This window comes from Callospermophilus lateralis, chromosome X (assembly GCF_048772815.1).
Source record: "Callospermophilus lateralis isolate mCalLat2 chromosome X, mCalLat2.hap1, whole genome shotgun sequence".
NCBI classification, from domain to species: Eukaryota; Metazoa; Chordata; class Mammalia; order Rodentia; family Sciuridae; genus Callospermophilus; species Callospermophilus lateralis.
In genome coordinates this window covers 83081496-83103908 of record NC_135325.1, presented here as the reverse complement: position 1 = coordinate 83103908, position 22413 = coordinate 83081496, and the positions used below count along the sequence as shown (strand labels likewise).

Sequence of the window (22413 nt, the reverse complement as noted above, 5' to 3'; positions counted from 1 at the left end):
CATCATTTTTACATGTGTTCATGTACAAGTGGTTCTCTGTGGTTTTATCCCATGTATACACTTAGTGAGTTGGGTGATCATCAGCACTGCCAAGATGTAAAACTCTTCAGTTGCCTCCTTTGTATTTTCCATTTATATTCATATCCATCCTGCTTTACTTTTACACCTTGTCAGTGATTGATCTGTTCTCAATCTCTAAATTTTTGTAATTTTGAGAATGTTATGCAAATGAAATCCTGTACTTCGGGGACTGACTTTTTTTTCACTAAGTATAATGTTCTTGAGGTCCATATGGGTTGTGATTGAAAGACTTATGGATTACCTGGTTTTGCTATTGTAAAGTTACCATGAACATTTACATACAGGTTTTTGTGTGAACATAAATTATCATTTCTCTTGGATAAATGCCCAAGAGTGACTTGTGGAGTTCTATGATAAGTACATGTTTAGTTAAGCACATATCAGAATGAGCCTTGCCATTGTATATTCCTAAAAGCAATGTATGAAAAATTTCCATTGCTAGGCTGGATGTGGTGGTGCACACTTGTATTACCAGTGACTTAGGAGGCTGAGGCAAGGAGATGGCAAGTTCGAGACCAGACTCGGAAACTTGGTGAGATCCTCAACAATTTAGTGAGACCCTGTCTCAAAAATAAAAAAAAAAGGCTGGGTACAGTGGCACAAGCCCATAATCCTAGCAGCTCAGGAAGCTGAGGCAGGAGGATCACAAGTTCAAAGCCAGCCTCAGCAACTTAGCGAGGCCCTAAGCAACTCAGAACCTGTCGCTAAATAAAAATATAATACAAGACTTAGGGTGTGGCTCAGTGGTTAAGCTCCCTTAAGTTCAATCCCTGGTACCAAAAAAAAAAAAGAAAGAAACAAAATTTAAAAATGACTGGGGATGGAGCTCAGAAGTAAAGCACCCCTGGGTTCAATCCCCAAGTACCAATTAAAAAATTCAGTTGCTAACATTTGTTATTACCATTATTTATATTAGCCATTCTCATTGGTGTGGTTTTACTTTGCATTTCCTTAATGGCTAATGATGATGTACATATTTTCATGTTCTTCTTTGTCATCTGTATATTCTCTTTTCTATACATGCCTTTTGCTTATTTTCCAACTGGATCTTTATTTTTAACTATAGGATTTTGAGAGTTCTTTATATATTCTGAATACCAATCCTTTGTTGTATATATAGTTTGCAAATATATTCTCCCAATCTGTAGTTTGTATTTTCAACCTCTTAATAGGATCTTTTCAGCATAATAAATTTTAATTTTGTTAGTATAATATGTAATTTTTCATGTTTTTATTGTTTCATGATTTTTATATTTAAGTCCACAGTACACTTTGAGTTTATTTTTTTCAAACTATTAAAGAGATTTGTTTTTGAAATTTCTTTTAGTTGTTGATTGACCTTTTTTTCTTTTTTTCTTTAACAACAGAAATTTATTCTCTTGCATTTCTGTTTTTTTAATTAATTTTTTTTTTTGGTTATAGATGGACACAATGCCTTTATTTATTTATATGTGGTGCTGAGGACTGAAGTCAGCGCCTCACATGTGCAAGGTAAGTGCTCTACCACTGAGCCACAACCCCAGCCCTGCTTATTTATTTATTTATTTACTTATATGTGGTGCTGAGAATCGAACCCAGTGCCTCACATATGCTAGGCAAGTGCTCTACCACTGAGCTACAACCCCAGCCTCTTGATTTCATTTTCGTAGATGGTGTGAGGTTCAATTTTTTTCCTATGGATGAACATTTATTCCGACACCATTTTTTAAAAAATTCTATCTTTCTTCCATTGAAATTTGTTACACCATTTGTAAAGTCAGTTGAGTGTACCTGTGCTGGTCTGTTACTCATTTCCCTTGATCTATCTATCACTCTCCAAAGATCCAACTGTCTCAATTTACAGGAAAAGAATTAAACTGTGTATAAAAGCAGATTTAGAGGCATATACACCAAACTGGACTGCCAGGAGTTGAGGGACTTTCACATTTACTTTTTCCCCTTTTGTGCTTGAAAGCTATTTCTTTTTAACTAAGTTTGTGTTGTACTAAACAATATCAAAATAAATTATTTTTCAAAGGCCAATCAGTTAAAAAAATTAACTAGTTAGCAAACTGTGCACACACAAATATAGTGGGATAATTTCCCTTAAATTTCTCTTCCATTCAGCTGCCTGCCTGGCCTTTGTGCTTCTTCATCTCCTTGGCTCTCCAGCTTCCCATCCACCAAAGTTTCTGAGTTATCCTTGTGCAGGAGATTTGAGTTACTCTTTCCCTTAGACCTGGGTCATCTCATCTTGGTTCATGGAGCCTTAATCCCCTCCCTGAATAAGCAAGCATTCCACAGGTGTCTTCATGATTGAAGACAGTTCCTTCTGTGAAAGGAATTACTTGGTTAGCTCATAAAGGGATTCCCCACCCCCAATGATGTTGGGGAGAGTAGTCTAAAGCTAGTGACTTTAATGAATTCTGTGTGAAGAGGCTGGGAGGGAGGGTTTAGGTAATCCATTACATGGATATTCAAAGTATTTGGAGAGAAGTGTTTGGTACAGTTATGATGACATTCCACAGCATGGCACTTGTAATGCACTGGGTACCCTTTTAAAGACTTTGCATATGTTCCTTCATTTAATCCTTACCTCAAACCTATGAGGTGCTTCCTGTTATTATTTCCTTTTTACTGATGAGGAAGTTGAAACACAGAAGTTAACTACCTTGCCCAAGTTCACACAACTAGTAGAGGCAGGATCCGGAGGCTAAGGAATGCTTAAGTCATGTTCCTCCTCTCTTTGTTCAATCATCCAGTCCTTCCACAGACAACCTGACTGGCAACCATTATACCAAGTGCAATATTCAGATTGGAGTCAACATATTAATTTGAAGTTTTGAGCCAGTGCCAGGCTCCCAAAACTTGTCCTGGGGAATATAGCTTAATTGGTACAGTATAGAAAAATGTCCTGCTTGTTGAAACTAAATTTGTAGTTATCTTCTTTTTCATCAATAAGTTATTGAGGGTTGTATCCCAGCAAAATAGGATATAAGGTCTCCAAACAAAAAGGGGATTATGGAGTTTCATTATAAAGAAAGTTGGATTAGTCTTTTAGTAGTTGGGTACCTGAAGATGTGTTATTCAGCCAGAGTAAACACAAAGTGGTTTGGACTCTGGATGTGCAGGTTTGCAAAAGATGAAATTCTGTTGTTGGTCTTCAGCTGGAGAAGTATTTGCATCTGCTGAGAGGAAAAAGCATTGCTCTGATCGCTGATTGCTCCTGTTCTCAATAGTGTACCAGTCGAGAGAGCTCATTTCTGGTTTGGGGGCAAGCTTTTCCCAGTTCATTTGTTTTACTGCAGTTAGAACCTCCCATATTTTTACACTTCACAAATTATACCTGAAAATTTTTAGGTCACCATGGTAACTGTCTCTCCAGAATCATTCCCTGGACACTGAAGAATGAGGGAATCGACTGACATATATCAACAGGGAGGGGGTGGGAGTTGTTTTATTATTGCTGCTTTCTCAAGCCAGTAGGAAAGTGCTCAATTACCTGTGATCAAGAGGATTAGTGATACCTCAAGTTAGGGATGTAAGAGGGTGGATCCTGCTATGCCATTTATTTCTAGTCTGTTCAAGAAGTTATTGTGGCTGGTACCAGTATGGTGGAAAAGGGTGATGGAAAATGGAGAATTACTGCAAGAAATAATGTGCCGGTAGAACAAAGGGACTTTCTGACATGGGAGATTCAGGAGAGTTTAGAAATAATACCCAACTTAAGATTCAATTGAGGGCTGGGCTGTGGCTCAGTGGTAAAGCGCTCACCTACCATGCGTGAGGCACTGGGTTGGATCCTCAGCACCACATGAAAATAAAATGAAGATCTTGTATCCACCTATAACTAAAAAATAAATATTTTTAAAAAAGTTTCAATTGAGGGTGGGGGTATAGCTCAGCAGTAGAGCATATAGTTAGTATTCTGAGTTTGATCCCCAGCATCAAGATTTGATTGAACAACTGGTGAATGATGAAGCCATTCCACAAAAGAGAGGAAATTGAAGGAGGAGCAGGTTTTCCAGAATTCTTTTTTTTTTTTTTTTTACTCTTTTGGGTTTGAGTTGCCTACTATTTTAATTCCAATTGAAGATGTAAACAAAGGGTTGTATGAGTATGAATTTCATAGAAGAGGTCAGGGTTGGACATATAAATTTGAGAAATGGTATTAATTACCCTGAGAATTGATAATAAAACATGAAGAACTGAATAACAATGAAAATTCCATCTTTTTTTGTGTGTGTATGTGGTGCTGGGGATTGAATTCAGGGCCTTGTGCATGGGAGGAAAACACTCTTCCAACTGAGCTATATCCCCAGCCCAACAATTCCATCTTTGAGCCAGGCTTGTTGAATATAGCCAACCCAAGCAGTACTTAAAGGCAAATTTAAAGCCAAAGTACATATACTTCATATTATATGAAAAAAGACTGAAATACAATGAATGTGTAATGTAATTGATTAGGTAGGTAGAAGGGATTTTGTAATGAAGAGTAGAAATGAATGATGTAGAAATCAAAGAAGCAACAGAAAAATTAGTTAAACCAAAAGTAAATTCACGCAGAAAACTAATAACCCTCTGAACAAACTGGCCTAGAATAGAGATAAAATGTACAAATTAAAATTATTTGAGCCAGGTGCACTCCTGTAATCCCAGTAGCTTGGGAGGCTGAGGCAGGAGGATCCCAAGTTCAAAGCTGGCTTCAGCTACTTAGTGAGATCCTCTCTCAAAATAAAAAAAAGGGGGGGGGATGGAATGTAACTCAGTGGCTAAGTGCCCACGTTAAATCCCCAGTACTAAAAAAAATAAAAACTAAAAAAAAATTGGAATGAGTGCTCAATGCCACTTAAAAGTGCCAATTAAAAAACGTGGAATAAAATGAAGAGCTATAGAGCCATGTGTGGTGGTGCATGCCTATAATCCTAGTGGCTTGGGAGGTTCAGACAGGAGGATCGCAAGTTCAAAGCCAGCCTCAGCAATGGTGAGGCGCTTAGCAACTCAGTGAGACCCTATTTCTAAATAAAATACAAAATAGGGCTGGGGATGTGTCGGAGACCAGCTCCAACAGGGGGTCTCAGGAGACAACGGATGGTGAGGAGTCGGCGAAAGAGGGGTGGAGAAACAACACAGACACCAAAGTGCAGGTGTTGATCCCAATCTTTACTTGTGAAGTTGATCATATATACTTTTCATTTTGGCAGGCTCGCAGTACTTTGTGGTTACAAAACAGGAATCATTATTCAAAGAAACAAAATATTACTTAGCTACAATTAGAATAGAAGAATGTATCTTGGCTTATGCATAAGCAAGCATTTGTACTTTCAGTTCACGTTTTGCTTTGAGCTGTTTCTGCTTAGTTAACTTTTAATAATAGTTACAAATGTCCCAAACTATTGGCCTATACCTTGACTATTCTTTCTTGACTTACTGACTGGAACCCGTGCCATGGTTATGGCAAGTGGTTGACTAGTTATTAATTTTAATCAAATAAGAGTAAGAGCACAAACCATTGTGCATAGGAACAAGAACAAGTTGCCCAGTACTAAGCACTAATCTGTCTTCTTAACATTAATTTTTCTTCTCTAGATTTTAATTTAATTTCTCAAAAACTTCCTTGACAGGAATACAGGGAGTTTTTCATTAGACATTAACAATTTACGCTCCACAGCTGAATCATTGCATTTAGAGCAAACAGATCTATTCTTTAGAAGTAGTTGCATTAATTGGGAAAGTCATGTTTTTTCCTTCATGCTTAATGGTCATACGAGAAATCACAACTATACTTATTAAAGGAATACAAAAACAAATCAGCCCATTCCCAGAAACATACGCCTTGCTCCATCCACCTCAGTAGGGCCTTGCCATTGCCTGAGTCAGGGGAGGGGCGCAGCAGGGATATGGTTCAGTGGTTGAATACCCCTGAGTTCAATCCCTGGTACAAAAAAAAAAAAAAAAAAAGGAAGAGCTATAACTATGGATACACTATAGATAAGTCCTATGATTTGATATGATGTTTCATAATGACTTTAAATATTCCATCGAAGTGCAGAGGTTTATAGATGAAACAAGTTATTCAAAATGTGAATAATTACTGAAGCTGATTGATGGGTACATGGGGGAATCATTCTACTGTTTTCTATGTGTTTAAAAAAATTTTCTATGTGTTTAAAATTTTCCATTAAAATCATTTTGAAAGGCCCTTCTAAATCATTTGAAAACTTAAGTAATGTCAGGAATTTCTTAGAGCTGAATCAACCTTTAAATATTAAGATCTTCAGTAGTTCAGAGTCAAAGTATTATAGGCAATGTAAGAAATGAGGAAGGCCCTTGAACATGAGCCAGTGCTAGCAAAGTAGGTCCTGCTGAATGAGAGCCATCTCCCCTTTCACTCAGGTTTGTATGGAATATAGTCCTTGATCCAGCAACTCCACTTCTAGGAATGTACCCTCAGGAAATAATTGGTCATATGTGCACACCTATATATGAATAAGGATGTCCTAAGTGGATTCATAATAGTAAATCAATTGAAACAAGGCAATGATGAACACTAAGGGGGCTTAAGAAGTCATGGTGCTGTGGTTTAAATGTATCCCCCCAAATTTTGTGTGTTGTAAATTTAACCTTCAAATTCCTATGTCAATGGTATTTGGAGGTGGAGTCTTTGGGAGCTGTGATGCTATGATATATAATTTTTTCATTTTCATCCACAATTCCTGGTTCATAAACTCCCTCCTCAAAGCAGACCTAGAAAACTAGAATTTCTCTTTCTGAAGGTGTTATAAGTACTCTAATTTTCCTCTACCTTTCTGTCTTTGAAATGGCCATAAAGAAATTATTTGACCTACCCTTGTCCAATAGTAGATCATAAAAACTTCTTCATTGTGGAGGAGTCCTCCATACTCTAGAGGAAGGAATGCTGCCCAGGAATGGCCAACAATTCTGAAGCAGACAAGTCTTGGTACGTTTCCCCCACTCAATCTGCTAGCATTAGATTTGTTCAAACACATTTCTACACAGTTATCGATGCTTTGGTCATTCCTATGCAATGAAGTATCTATAAAAACCCCAAAGAATAGAGCTTAGAAAGATTCCACATAGCTGAACACATGGAGTTTTCTAGTATGGAGGCTGGTATGCTTGGAAAGGATATGGAAATACTATACCCCTTCCCTCATATGTTGCCCCATGCTTCTCCCCAGTTGTATGCTTTGTAATATTAAAAAAAACAAACAAACTGGTAAACATGTTTTCCTGAGTTCTGTGAGCTGCTCAAGCAAAATAATTAAACTACAGGACAGAGTCATGGGAACCACACTTAATGCTCAGTTGTTCAGAAGCACAGATAAAAACAACCTGAGACTTGTGACTAGAATCTAAAGTATGTGGGCAGTCCTGTGGGATCTTACACTATCTCCAAGTAGATAGTGTCAGAACTGAGTTAAATTAAAGGACACACAGCTGGTATTCATTGCAGAATTGCTTGCTTGCTGTTGGGGAGAAGCCCCCACTCATTTTGAGGTCACCAAAATCTTCTGTATTGATTGCTGTTGCATGAGAACAGAGGAAAAATGCAATTTGTTTTTTCCAACACAGGAGGTAATTAGTATTCAAAGAGGTCATGTTGGTGGGACTGCCATGATGGCATTAGTAAGTTTATAAGAAGAAGAAGAGAAACTGAGCTAGCACACTTACTTTGTCTTATGTGATGTCCTCAGACACGTTTTGATGCAGCATGAAGGCCCTAACTAGATACCAGTCAGATGCTGGTATCATGTACTTGGATTTCCCAACTTCCACAACCATGAGCCAAATAAACTTGATTTTTAAAATAAATTATCTGGTCTCAGTTATTTTGTTATAGCAACAGAAAACAGACTGACACATGGTACTAAGCAAATAATTGGATATAGTACATTTATGAAAAATTTGTATACCTCAGACATCAGTTTCCTCATTTTTCAGTGGAGAAAGCCAAAGGAGAAAAAAATAAATTGTACTCTTTAGTTAGTTTTATGAAGCTAGCAAATACTTGATACCCAAATCAGACAAGGACATTATAACAAAGGAAATGTTCAGGATGATTTTCTTATAAAAATTCTAAACAATATTAGCAGGTTGAATCCAGCAATCTATAATAATTGTAAAAAATCAGGTCAAACTGGGTTTATCCAGCAATGCCTGATTGGTTTATTATTAGAAAACCAAGCAATATAATTTAGCATATTAACAGATAAAAGGAAAAATATGATTCTCTTAATAGATAACAGTAAATTTACAATAAGAGTGGAAGGGCCAGGCACTTTTGTGCTTGCTTGTAATCCCAGCGTCTCAGGAGGCTGAAGCAAGAGGGTGGTGAGTTCAAAGCCGGCCTCAGCAAAAGCAAGATGCTAAGCAACTCAGTGAGACCCTGCCTCTAAATAAAATTCAAACTAGGGCTGGGGATGTGGCTCAGTGGCCAAGTGCCCCTGAGTTCAAACCTTGGTACTCCCCACCCCCCAAAAAAAAGAATGAAAGGAAACATCTTCAGTCTGACAAATGGTATCTACCAGGAACCTGCAGCAAATGTCATTCTTAATGTGAATTGTTGAAAGTAGTTCCCTTGAGCTCAGGAAGAAGATAAAGCTATCCCCTCTTACCACTTCCACTTTTTGGTCTTAGCCAGTTTAATAAGGCAAAAGAAGAAGAAGAATTTTAAATGGTTCATAAAAGAAGAAACAAAATTATCATTTGCAGATGATTTGCTTTTGTCATGAGAAAATCCTAAGAAATTTAAAAATAATTTTTAATTATTAGGAGAGCTTAGAAAAATCCATGACATCAATATTGAAAGATCAATCATATTTCTGTATATAATCAAAAGCACTTAAAAATAAAATTAAAAAAACATTTACAGTGGTATAAAAAATTAAGTACCTTTAACTAAATAAAAGATATGTAAAACTTTAAGGAAAAGTTATAAAGCTTTGTTGACAATGCCAAGTGTTTGTGATGATGTGGACCAACAGAAATTGAAACACTGATGTGTAGAGGTAGGAATTGGTACAACTTTGCTGTATAGCTTGGTAGTATCTTCTCAAGTTAAATCCTAGATATAAACTTTATATATATACATGTGTAGCAAGAGACATAAAAACATGTTCCTAGGAACATTTTTCATAATTGTCCCAAACTAGAAACAACCAAAATGTTCATCAACAGTACAATGGATAAATTCATTGAATGTAATGCAACACTGAAAATAGTAAACCAATACTATATACAAAAATTGAATTTCAAAAATGTGAGTAGAAGTCCATTTTGATAATATATATTCTGCATATCCAAGAAATGGCAGAATTTTCTTTTTAAATATGGAATGCTTCATGAATTTGTGTGTCATCCTTGCACAGGGGCAAAATGGTAGAATTAATATTGTCAAGATAGCCATGCCACCAAAAGTGCTATACAGATTTAATGCAAATCCTATTAAAATTCCAATGACATTCTTCATAGATACAGAAAAAACAGTTGTGAAAAAAAAGTTGGAAAAATAAGAGGCCCAGAATAGCCAAAAGCGAGGCAAGAAGCATCACAATGCCAAACCTTAAATTATACTACAGAGTTATAGTAACAAAACCAGCATGGTATTGGCACCAAAACAGGCATAAAGAACTGCTGGAATAGAATAGAAGACACAGAGACAAACCCACATCAATACAGTGATATCATACTAGACAAAGGTGCCAAAAACATACACTGGAGAAAAACAAATAGTGCTTGGGAAAATGGAAATCCATATATAGTAGAATGAAATTTAATTCTTATCTCTCAACCCTGCACAAAAGTCAACTCAAAGTAGATCAAAGATCTAGATGTCAGATGAGAACACTGCACCTACTAGAAGTAAATGTAGGCCCAACACTCCAACATGTTGGCTTGGGAACTGACTTCCTCAAGAAGACTCTCAGAGCAAGAAGTAAAATTTAGAAAAAAAAATAATAAATGGGATGGTATTACATCAAAAGAAAAGATTCTTCACAGCAAAGGAAACAATCAAGAGTGTGAAGAGAGAGCCTACAGAATGGGAGAAAATCTTTGCCAGCTGCATCCCAGATAGGGCGTTAATATCCAGGATATATAAAAAAAAAAAACTGAAAAAGCTTAATTCCATAAAAGCAAATAACCCAATCAATAAATGGGCAAAGGAACTAAACACTTCTCAAAAGAAGAAATAAGAATGTTTTTGTTGAATTGTATTCAACAAGTTGAACTGTATTCAACAAATATATGAAAAATCTTCAACATTAGAGAAATGCAAAACTACACGGAGATTCCATCTCACACCCATCAGAAGAAGAATTATTTGGAAAAATAAGAGTCCCAGAATAGCCAAAGCAATCCTTAGCGAGAAAAGCAAGCAGGAGGCATCACAATACCAAACCTTGATTGTTTCTTTTGCTGTGAAGAATCTTTTCTTTTGACGTAATACCATCCCATTTATTTTTTTTTTTTAATTTTACTTCTTGTTTTGGAATCCTTCTTGAGTAAGTCAGTTCCCAATTATTAAGAATGCCAGTAACAATAAATGTTGGTGAAAATGTATGGAAAAAGATGTGTGGAAAAATTTGCTGGTGGGTCTGCAAATTGGTGTAACCACTCTGGAAAGCAGTATGGAGATTCCTCACAAAACTAGGAATGGAACCACCATTTGACCCAGTTATCCCACTCCTTGGTATATATCCAAAGGATTAAAATCAGCATACTACAGTGATGCAGCCATATTAATGTTTATAACAGCACAGTTCACAATAGGTAACCCATGGAACCAGCCTAGGAGCTCTTCAACAGATGAGTAGACAAAGAAAATGGTTTATATGCACAATGGAATATTAGCCATAAAGAAGAATGATTTTATTACATTTGCCAGCAAATGGATGGATCTGGAGACTATCATGCTAAGTGAAATAAGCCAGTCCCCCCCAAAACAAAGGTTAAATGGTCTCTCTGATATGTGAATGCTAACACACAATAAGGGGAGGCGGAGGGGAAGAAGAGAAGTTCAGTGGATTAGGCAAAGGAGAATGAAGCAAAGGGAGGGGGAACAGGAAAAGGAAAGACAGTAGAATGAATCATAAATTTCCTATGTACACATATGAATATGCCATAGTAAATCTCAACATTGTGTACATCCATAGGATTGGGATCCTAATTAGAATAAGCTATACTCCATGTTTGTATAAAAATGTCAAAATAGACATTTCTGTTATATATAACTAAAAAGAATTTTTTAAAAAAGTTTAACTCCTTTTGAAGGGAGAAAAGTAACAAAATGTCCTTTTAAAAAAAAACGAAGGTAAATAAACCAGATACAGAAACATATAATAATTGTCATCCTATTTATAGCAAGTTCAAAACAAATGATAGTGTTTGGGAATCCATATTTAAAGCTATAAAGAAAAGCAAGCAATTAACAGCCAGAGCTGTCAAAAGTATGGTTTCCTTTAGAGGAGAGGAAAGAGACTGTGGTTGGACAGGAGCCCACAGGAATTTCTGAAAGCATTCTATTTCTTGATCTTTGTGATGGTTTGCATGTAACTTTTAAGCTCTATATTTGCATTTTATGCATTTCACTCCACTTTTAATGTTATTTATATTTTATGCCCCACCCACCCAGCTGTTTTAGGACATGGAGATACTAGGATCAATCTCAGGATTTATTGTGAGAATGAAATGAAGTATAAAACCATGTAGAGCTCTCAGAATATGCTTGGGACTTTATGAGACCTTAATAAATGTTATCTATCTAAGCATAAGTTTGATGTTGTTATTTTTTTTTTCTTATTTGTGGCTAACCCCACCCGCTTTTTCTTATTTGTTGCCAACATTTCTCAGTTTGCTGTTTATATTTCATTTCTGGTAATGCTATCTTCCGAATTATCAGTCTTTCCCCTTGTACTCTTTTTTTAGAGACTATTATTAAAGTCATTTCTTTTTAAAAATACCTTTTTTTTAAGTTTATTTTTATGTGGTGCTGAGGATCACACCCAGTGCCTCATATATGCTAGGCAAGCACTCTACCACTGAGCTACAACCCCAGCCCTCCCTTTGTACTCTTTTAAATCTTTTAAAAATATTTTTTAGTTGTCTATGGACCTTTTATTTATTTATATGTGGTGCTGAGAATCAAGCCCAGTGCCTCATGTATGCTAGGCAAGTGTTCTACCACTGAGCTGTGACCCTGGCCCCCTTTGTACTCTTTATCATTTCTTCTAATCACAGAAAGTGCTTTCTAATCCAGAGATTTAATAAAAATATATTTTGTTGAAGTTTTAAAAAGGGTTGCTTTTGAGCATTTGATTCTTTTCATTGCTTTTATAACAAGCAAAATTTTATCCTCAGAATTTATTATTTTAACTGCACATATTTATGGGGTATATCTTGATAACAGGATTATTTAGCATTCCCATCTCCTGGAACATTTTTTTTTTACAATTTCAATCAACACATAATGTACATATTTTTAAGGTACAGTGTGACATTTAATTACATGTATATAATGTACATTGACCAATTGGACTAATTAATGTTAATTTTGTGTTTGGAGTCTTTGAACTCCTCCCTTCTAGTTCTTCATTAACTATATATAATAGGATATTGTGAATTGTAGTCAAACAATATGTTGCAAAACACTAGAACTTATTACTTCATTGTAATATTAAAGAAGAACTAGTACACAATGATATAAAGTCTACATTATTTCTCAATTTTATCTGGAGTTCATATTTACTGTCATGGGAAAAATAAATTGACCTTTTTATTTTTCCAATTGGGTAATGAAGTTCTCCCCACCACTACATGAACAATTCATCACTCTCCCATTGACTTCTGCTGTTGTCTTCTCTTGCATATGTTAAATTCACAACCATTTGCACTAAAAGCATAAACCTGAAACTTGGTACTCTGTAATAATGCAACTCAGAAGTGGGCAGAGGATGGTTGCCAGGTAACAAGATGGATAGCTGCAATAAGGTAAGAAAGAGAAAGTAGAAAAAGCCTGTATCAAGAAAGTTTTCCTTAAAAACTCCATCCTTGTTTGTGGCACTCGTTGCTATGACATTTGGTTCATTATGTCCACAGATCTTTGGTTTCCTCATGCATCATATGCATGTAATAACACATGGTGCTATGCAATGAAAACTAACCCAAGTAGCAAAACACAGGGTTTGGGGTCAGTCAGTCCTGTGTCTCATCCCTGGCTCTGTCACTAAATACTTACATGACCCTAAGTAAGTTTCTTAACTTTCTATCTGTTTTCCTTATCTGAAATATGTGTCAATTAATAGCAATCAAATTAATAGTTAATTAGAAATTGCGTCACCTTTTCATTTCTATTTCAAAATGCCTGAAGAAAACAAAAGGAAATGTTTATTTTTGGTTCACAGTTTCAGAGGTTTCAGTCCATGGCAACTTGGCCCCATTGCTTTTGGGTATGTGGTGAGATAGTACATTATGGTGGAGGAAAGTTTATTCACCCATCCTGGCCAGAAACCAAAGAGAAAGAGAGAGAGAGAGAGAGGAAAGGGCTGGGATCCCAATATGCCCTTAATGGGCATGCTCTCAATGACCTAACTTCTACCACTAGGCCCCACATCCTAAAGATTCTACCACCTCCCCATAGTTCCACAGGCTAGAGACCAAACACTTAGCATATCAGACTTTGGGGGACACTTAAGATTTATACCATACCATAAATGAAAAATAATACTAATTCCTGTCTTAATACATTTAAAGGGCTAAGCCTGGCACATAATAAACTTCCAGTAAATCACAGTTGTTATGATTTTAATTTTTGTTGCCCTTGTGTTAGGGTCAGGGAGATAAAGAAGATTCAACAAAGGAACTAGGCACCAAAGATCTGGGAGAGGGAAGCCATGAGAGTGGTGTCATGGAAACAAGGGAAAATAGTATCAAGAAGAAGGGAGATAATGCAAAACGAGGTCACTCAAAGGCTGGTTTCTCCTGACCAGATGAAAGAGCAATTTTCATCTTCACATTTTAATGACTAATGTGAATGAAGGGAGAAGGGAGGGGAAAAACTGATAATTTTAAATGAAGAGTATCAAACACAAAATTCTCTAAAAGTCTTCTTTCACTTAACCCCATTATTCAACCAGGTCTTCCATATCCTCTTTAAAGAAGGTGTGTATTTCAGGGCTGGAGTTGTAGCTCAGTGGAAGAGCGCTTACCTAGCATGTGTGAGGCACTGGGTTCAATTCTCAGTACCACTTATAATAAATAAAATAAAAGTCCATCAACAACTAAAAAATATTTTTAAAAAGAAGGTATGTATTTCTCACATTAAGGAAAAGTCAATGTCACACAAATTGAAAAAGGAAAGTATCAGTTTTGCATCATTTTTTAGTAAAATAAAAATTCAGAGTTTCAAGTTTACACAATAGAAGAAGATGGGGAGGGAATAAAAGGGGATAAATTCCAGAGCAGGTTTTCAAAGCAACATGTCTATATGGAACCTCGAAGTTAAAACTCCAGAGAAAACAAGTGCCATAGTAGGGATAGCATTTTTTTTCAACATGGCTTCTGAAAAAAATTGTGGCAACATAAATGGTAAATCTGGGTAAATCATTCAATGGCATTTCTAAAGTAAAATTAAGAATTGGTGAGCAGGAAAAGCAGATAATGAAATGTTTCTAATGATTTGGGATAGATGAACTATGGGTGGGTAGATATGGGAGGGGCTGGAGGGAAATAAAGGGCTATAAGAATATTGGGGTCTTTGTGGCTTTGGGGGCCTGAGTGGAGCTGCCTCCTGCCTGCATGTGGGGGAGGGGTCCCCTTTGGCTCTACAGAGAGGGAGGTGGCTTCCAGAGGCCCAGATGTGCCCCAGAGGAATTCATGGATTGGGCCTCTTAAGCCACCGCCTCTGGTCAGGCCTCAGCTAAGGGGTCAGAGGCAGAAAGGCCCTGCCAGTCTCCTTCTGGCCTTGAGGGTCAAGGAGGCTAAGGCTTAAGGCCAACATGGAATGCCTGGGGCAGGAGGTGGGTGATGGGCAGAGCACAGGAGGCAGAGCCTCCACCCTTCTAGTAAGAGATGAGAGAGGCTCCAGGGGAGGGGGGCAGTTGTAAGGTGAGATTGTGGGGGTAGAGGTGGAACAGGACAAGAGGCCAGAGAGAAGCAGAGCTGATGGGGCTGCTTCTGGAAGGAGAAGCAGTGCAAGGCAAGTTCTGGGTATGGCAGCTCATGGAAGGCTGCATGGGTTTCTAGTAGCACCTGGCATCTCCTCCCTGGGGCCTCAGCCTGTACCTGCTTTGTCCCTAGTGAGTGAGCCACAGCCTGCTGACTTATTTAGAGTCCCAGCACCTACCCTCTTCCCCCAACTCCCCACAGCCCAGGATTCTATCCTGCTTCCTGTTCCTGTCAATCTGGAGGTGAGTGCTGCTGCCTGGTCATCATGCCCTCCCCCCTCCTCTTCCCTACCCAGATAGCTGGATGCTTCCTCTCCACAGCAGGCCAACTCCCGCTGCTGTCCACCCTTCTTCTCAGCCCTATTGAAACCAATTGCCTTCTGGATAAACTGCCTCAGGTTCTCATGTCAACATTCATTTTCCTCAGCTCCTTGTTTAAATGAAACCATCCCCCCATTAGTCTGGTCTTGCTCAGAATAGGGACTGATGTACCTACAAGGAACATGGATCCTCAGGGACAGAGGTCAGATGTCATCTTTCATCACTCTCCAATCTCAGGTCAAGATACAGGGCAGGGGCATGTGTTCTTTCCAAATATGAACAGGAATGGAGCCTTGGGAACAACTGTTTTTTATTCTTCACCCACATATTTAGATCTCAGGATACATTAGAGGACATTGGGGCATTATTAACTAGTAGGTGCAGATGTTGGCTATATGACTAAGGAGAAAGGTCAGTTGGGATAAGATGCTCTTGGAGAGATATTTAGTCAATTTCACTTTCCCTTCTTATCTGTAAATGAGATTGATAAAAAGCCCCACCTCATTGTATGATATCCCACATATAGCTTCTATAATCGCTTTATTTTTCCTTTATCCTACTAAAAGTAACATCACACAGATATTAAATGAGATGTGTGTGTATATATATATATATATATATATATATATATATATATATTCGATTACATAGAAGTCCACAAGATATATTTTTGGTGAAAAAATACACAGTGTAGAACAGCACTTATATTTGATCATTTTCATCTATACATATATCTATTTGGGCACACAGGTACAGGCAAATATCCAGAAAGACATTCATCAAAGGGCTTACAATGGTTATAACAGGGGTAAGATTTCCAGGTAATTTATATTTTCATTCTTGTATTTTTCTTTATTTTTGAAAGGTTTAAGATACTCTTCATAAACAGAATAAAATCTTCAAAGAAAGACACACAGAGAGAATAGGCCCTTAAGCAGGCTGAAGAGGGAGCAAGGACAGAGGTCAGGGCATCCTTCTCCACTGCACTGGTATTCACGATCTCATTTTATTCCCAAAGGAAAACTTCATTGTGGATTAATTCATGCAGGTAGAAGCACCCCACCCCCACCCCACCTGCAGTTTCCCAAGCATCAGACTCTGAATACAGTTAAGGGTTCATTTAGGGCTGGGTCTAGCACCATACTGTGGCTCAGAAGGATCCTTGTGTTCTCTAAAGACCTCCCTTGCCCTCTCCTCTGTATGTGTTAGCTCCTGCAGAGTGATGATCAGATTCTCAAAAACCTGGGCCTTGTTGCTTTCATTGACACAGGTTTCTTTTGAATGGCCCTCCTTACCACAATAGGAGCAGCGAATTATGTACTTGCGCTTCCTGATTCTACGAATATCCCCAGGACCATCATTCTTATTCCCAGAATGGCCACTGGTAGAAGGAGATTCAGGCCCATAATTACTCGGGGGATCAATGACCACAACTTGGTCCTGAGATCTGGCCCTGCCTCTGGGAGGGGTGCCTGAGGATGACAGTGGAGGGTCCCCAGACTCCACCAGGATCACATCCTCATCTGAGTCATCAAGGGTATCATCTATCTCTATCACGTTGCCATTGTAGTCTGCATTACTGATCTCTATTGGCTGAGGGCCCTGAAATGCCACAGGGCTAGCTGCCCTCTCCATTACTGGCTCAGATCTTTTGGGTCGCTTCCGTTTAATAAAAGCGTCATCCCAATCTTCTTCCTCCCTTATCATCCTGATTAACTCCAGGAAATTGGGAAGATGCTCCTGCTCATTTGCATACATCCTGAGAAGACCTTTAAGCCTGAAGCGCAGGTCTCTATTCAGCTCAGCCCCTGCCAGGAGCTGGCGCAGTCGAGTCTGGTTTGCATCTTTCTCAGCTAGGATGCCTGCCTGAATAGCATTCTGGAGCTGCACCTCCAGACGGATCACATAAAGGGAGGCTTTCTCCCCTTCCGCCTGCAGGGTGTTAAAAAAATTACCATGGGCGGTCACATTGCTCTGAGACTCCCCAAACACCAGCTTCATTGCTCGCAAAAAATCCGACACATTCAAGTTGGGGTTGGCAGCCTGGAGCAAACGCATGACCTCCCGGGCAGGGCCCCTAAGGGTTTTCATCAGGCGATTGAGCTTTTGTTCTTCTGACATATTCCAATCTGGCAGGACCCCATTGACTTGGGTCAGCCAGTTTTCAAAGGTTTCTTCCCCCTGGGCTGGCACCACCCTCCCCGAAAACAACTTCATGTTTCTTTCTGCCATGCTGACCATTAAAGGACCGAGACTCTGCCCCAGAGACCTCAACATGGAATGGGCCCAAGGAGGTAAAGGCGCATTCTGCCGCCGGCTGTTACCCACATGTGTAATGATGTTAGCCATGACTCAAGGCGATAGGGTATCTTTGTGCAAGATGCTCAGGCTTTTCAAAAAGCCTAATTTGCAGGAATACCCAGAGCAAGTTTCCTGGACCGTGCCTTGTAGGGACTATAAGAGGGAGAGAAAAAAAAAAAGTCAATAAAGTTGCAGGGAACCAGTCTGCTGTACCATTCTTTAAGCTCTTGAATACCCTGCAGTAGTTTTTATCTGCCCATTGCCCTAAAAAATATCCTTCAGGAGACTGGTAGTTAAAATCATTCAAAATAACAAGGTGTCCCTGTGCTAGACTTTTTTTCAGTCATATCTATATCCCTTCCCACCTGTTCTCCAGGAGGGGCAGGAACTGTTGCTTAGAATTGTAGGTAAAAACCTTTGAAGCCAATGTTGAGCTCTCAGAAATAGAGTGCAACGGTGTAAGTCTCACAGATTTATGATAATAAGTAAAATATCCATTGATCTGATGGTCTTAGATCTCAATAACACCCCTTTCTCAAAGTCTACCCTGTTTTGGATTCTTACGCGTGCTGGGAAATTAGTGCTTGCCTTTATTTCATGTCCAGCCTCTGCAACAGGTGTCTTCAATGAGAGAGCTTGTCTCCCCAGTATGGCTGATCTTTGTCCACAGGGGGTCGCAGATCCGGGTGCTCTGAGCTTGGAGACTGCGCCACTGCGAAGGGATTGGAAGGGTCAAAGACGTCAGAAGCAGCCTCACCCGTCATGCTGCTACCCGCCCCCACCTCCACTATCACCAGGCAGAAAATTCCTTCTCCCATCTTTTGAATACCCCCATCCCCATTATATCCACCCCCCTCCGGAAACCATAAGCCTACCAGTTCTGCAATCAGACGCACAGAATTCAAGTTCAAAATTGGCTTTGATGGACTGCTATGGAGAAAGGGAATAGGAGTTAGATATCCCCACACCTCCGTATTTCATTTCAGGAAGAGATGAGATGCAAAGGGAATTCAAAGACAGCTTGAGAATCCTCTTTCATGCCCCTTGCCACCTCCCTAAAAATACCCCCTCCCCAGCCCTGGCAAATCCTACCCAGTCGCATCAGGTGAACCCCACCTCCTTCCTCAGTGCAGCCAGGTCTCGGGAGTGCGCCTTCCCCTGCTTTGCAGATACTGATTCTCCCAAGCCGGTAGCCGCCTGGCTCAGAACCGGTGGGCCTTCACGCTCTACTCTCTGCGTCATGCGAATTCCGCACCCCCCCCTCCTTTACCTTGGCTCCGCAGGTGGGCAACGGATGCTCTGGCGTCGCCTACAGTTCGGTTTCACCTTTCAGTCTCTGTGGCCCTGCAGGGGAAAAGGATGGCGCCTTCTCGGCTGCTAACGAACGCGGGCTGCCAGACTCTGCCAGCACCTCAGCAAGGCTGCCCAGAGAGGGGCGGCTGAGTCTAGGCAGCGCGGTTTCCAAGGCAGCCGCGGCTGCCCCCGCCCTCCGGCTCGGCCCGCCTGCCCAGCAGCGGTGGCTGCTTTTAGCCTCTGCCCATTGAGACAAAAGAGTGTGACGAGGGGCGTCGTGGCCAATCAGCGGGGCGCGGGGGCCGCCTCCCTGCGCAGCCAAGGGCCCTGATGCTCAAGCTAGCAAGAGGGGGGAGCGGGCTGGCGGGGGCTGCGGCAGACAGGCGCGGGAGCCAGCGCGGCGTCAAGTGCAGCTCGGACCCACGGACCGGGCCCATTTACATTTCACTCGTGAGTTTGCTGCTTCCTCTCACTTCCCTTCTTCCAATCCCCTTCCGCCTCGGCTCTCCTCTGCTCTTTGAGACTGGATGCTTTAAACACGAGGTGGGACAGAAAGCAAGTGAACAATGAGAGTTCCTCACCTTTGTATAGAGGGAAGGGGGGTGGGTGGGAAGCATCTACTTTTTCCGCTTTCCATGTCCAAGTGCGCTCACATGGACATCTCATTTATTCTTCACAGTCTCCTTGAGAAGGCGGTAGCAGTGTGCCCATTTAACAGAGAGGGCGACATAAACACCCAGGCAGTACGGTTAGAAGTGCAGAGCTAAAGCTGACACGCAAGTCGTTATATCTGACTTCAAAGGCAGTTCTTTGTAAACACTCCTTTCTACCATCATATTAAGGGTTAGTTGTGAAAAGCCTAAGTGGGCACGAGAGGACCAATTTGGGGCTGTATAGAATTAGCGAGCAAAGACTGTTATCTCCGTTTTACAGATGAGGAAATTGAACCAAAAGGAGCTTAAGCGTCTTGCCCTGTATCCTGCAGCAAATAAGTAGCAGTGTCCGATTTTGCACCCCAGTCCGTTGTTCTGTTGATGCCAGGTTTTTGCCCTGCTGCGCTGCCTGGAGAGCATTTTATGTAAGTAGTCTCAAACCATTTCAACAGCAACCTTGGTGTGATGGTGGTGCTGAGGGATGGGGTGAGGTGGGAGTGGGGAAAACAAAAGAAGAGGAAGGCAATCTTTATGGTACCCATTGTACAGAAGAGGAAACTGATGCACTTTTCTTTTCCTTTTTTTTTTACACTAGATTTTACCCCACAACAAGCTGGGCAGTTTATACAAATAACATTATTTCTATAGCCCATTATGACCCCCAAAGGAGACAAGGCTCAGAGAGATGAAATAACTTGCCTAAAATTATCAGGTGAAGTCAAAATTTTGAATGAGTCTCTGAATACAGAATTCATGCTATTAACCAAAATGTGGGTAACCAGGCTGGCTGCCTCAGAGTCATCTTGGAGAGCTTTGCAAGATGCAGATTCCTGGGCCATGTCAGGGGGTTTTGTCAAGGACTAGAAGTGAGCGGTGTGATCTGTATTTTTAACCATTGCTGTAGTTGATTCTGAGGTGTAGACCACTGTTCTAAGTGCCACACCATGCCGTAGGTTGTAAGTAAATGTGCCTGTCATCAGTATATTTGTCCAGAGCATACCTGTCATGAAATGTTACTCCCCGGCAAAGGTTCCTTCCTAGGGTCCTTCCTGAAATTGTATGCAAAGAATTTGAACTCTGTGTGTTTTTCTGAGTCTACAGCTTTGTCAATGTTTGAATGGATCTATGGCCCCAAAACAGTTAAGAACCACTCTGCAACAGTCTTTATTCATGACATCTTCCTCCTTCAACTCCTGCTTGAGGAAGAAGTGTGAGAAATGAAACACTATTTGACCTCACCCCCACACCACAGCTCTGTGCCGCTGATATAGCTCTTTCATTTCCTGGCTCAAGGATAGGTTGCTAGGTTGCCCTTCTGTGAGCTCTTCAGGAGACTTCTCCTTTGCTGGCTTTGGCATCACTGGCCCCAGAGAAGGAGCAGCTCCATGGAAACGGCATGCAGGGCTGTCCAGAGTGAATGGGCCATGAAGCCAGTGGGTAGAAAACCTGCTCCATTTTCTTTGACTTCTGGTTCTTAGAGAGCAGGTATTACTTCCCTTATGTAGCCTGTGACCAGGAGGCCTTGATGGGACTTGTTCTTGATTCCTGATGCTTGGAAATAAATGAGCAGTTTGATGGTGTTCAACCCTGTTTGGTTCAGCTTCAACCTATTGAGGTACTTCACCTGTTTCTTTCTGCCCTCTTATTTACAACCTTGTTATCTGGAATTTCTTGGAATAACCAATCCAGATTTTGGAGGGAGGAAGCACCTTCCATTCCAGAATTGTGGCCTTCCTCTTGGGGATGGAACAGTGTTTTAGGGGTGGTAGAAGGTGGAAAGCGCTAGAGGCACAAAGAAGATGGATTGTGCATCTTGCACAGGCAGGGGTGAGGCTGGCAATAGCAATTGGGTATCCTTCAGACTCTTGCTTCTGCTTCCAGTGCTATGATGTTTGACCCTGGCCTCTCAGCAGACTCATATTCTATGTTTTTATTGGCCTTATCTCTAAATTGTGCCTATGCCGTTGGACCTGGTGAGGGTGGAAACAGATAGGACCAAGAATATATCTCAGTGTTCTGACAAAAATACTAAAGGCAAATGAATTGTGTAAAGGTACAGGATTGGGCCATTAGAACAAAGTAAGGGTCTCTTTGAGCAGCCTTGGGAGCAACATTGCAAATTTGCAAGTCCACTCCAATTGGATACAAATATTCCTTATCTCTGGCCTCATATGTGGAAGTGTGTTCCAAATGATGGTTCTAATGAGACCACATTTTCCAGTTTCAACAAATAAGCCTTTTAAAAGCTTGAAGGTTAGGAGATAAAGCTCTCAGATGATACAATAATAGCAACTTTTGGCTGCCTGCCTCCTCCTTGCCAGGAACTTTCCATCTGTTATTTCATTTAAGTTTCTCAGCAACCTTTTTGAGACAGGTATTGTGATCCCATTTTGTAGAGTGGGAAACTGAGTTTCAGGGAGGTTAAATAACTTGTGTTAGGCCACACAACTTGAAAGTAGAGCTACTGGACTCTAGCCCAGGGCTGGCAGGGTCCAAAGCCCATGAAAACTCTACTGTCTTCCAAACAAGCAATTTAAAATGCATTCTGCAGAGCTGGTAGAGCACTTGCCTAGCATGTCTAAGGCCCTGGGTTGATCCCC

The 22413-nt window shown here is 40.2% G+C and overlaps 2 protein-coding genes across 2 annotated transcripts in view; one reads left to right on the top strand and one right to left on the bottom strand.

The window, feature by feature from the left end:
- The first annotated feature begins 1503 nt into the window (after nucleotides 1–1503).
- Slc25a53 (solute carrier family 25 member 53) overlaps nucleotides 1504–22413 on the top strand; it is a 29264-nt gene continuing 8354 nt past the window's right edge. The window contains exon 1 of the mRNA XM_077107400.1: nucleotides 1504–1572. The gene's annotated coding sequence lies outside the window, so the exon portion shown is untranslated. The remainder of the gene's footprint in view (nucleotides 1573–22413) is intronic.
- Zcchc18 (zinc finger CCHC-type containing 18) lies at nucleotides 16683–17915 on the bottom strand. Its single transcript, XM_077106473.1, has one exon. The coding sequence runs from the start codon at nucleotides 17913–17915 to the stop codon at nucleotides 16683–16685; it is 1233 nt and encodes a 410-aa protein (XP_076962588.1).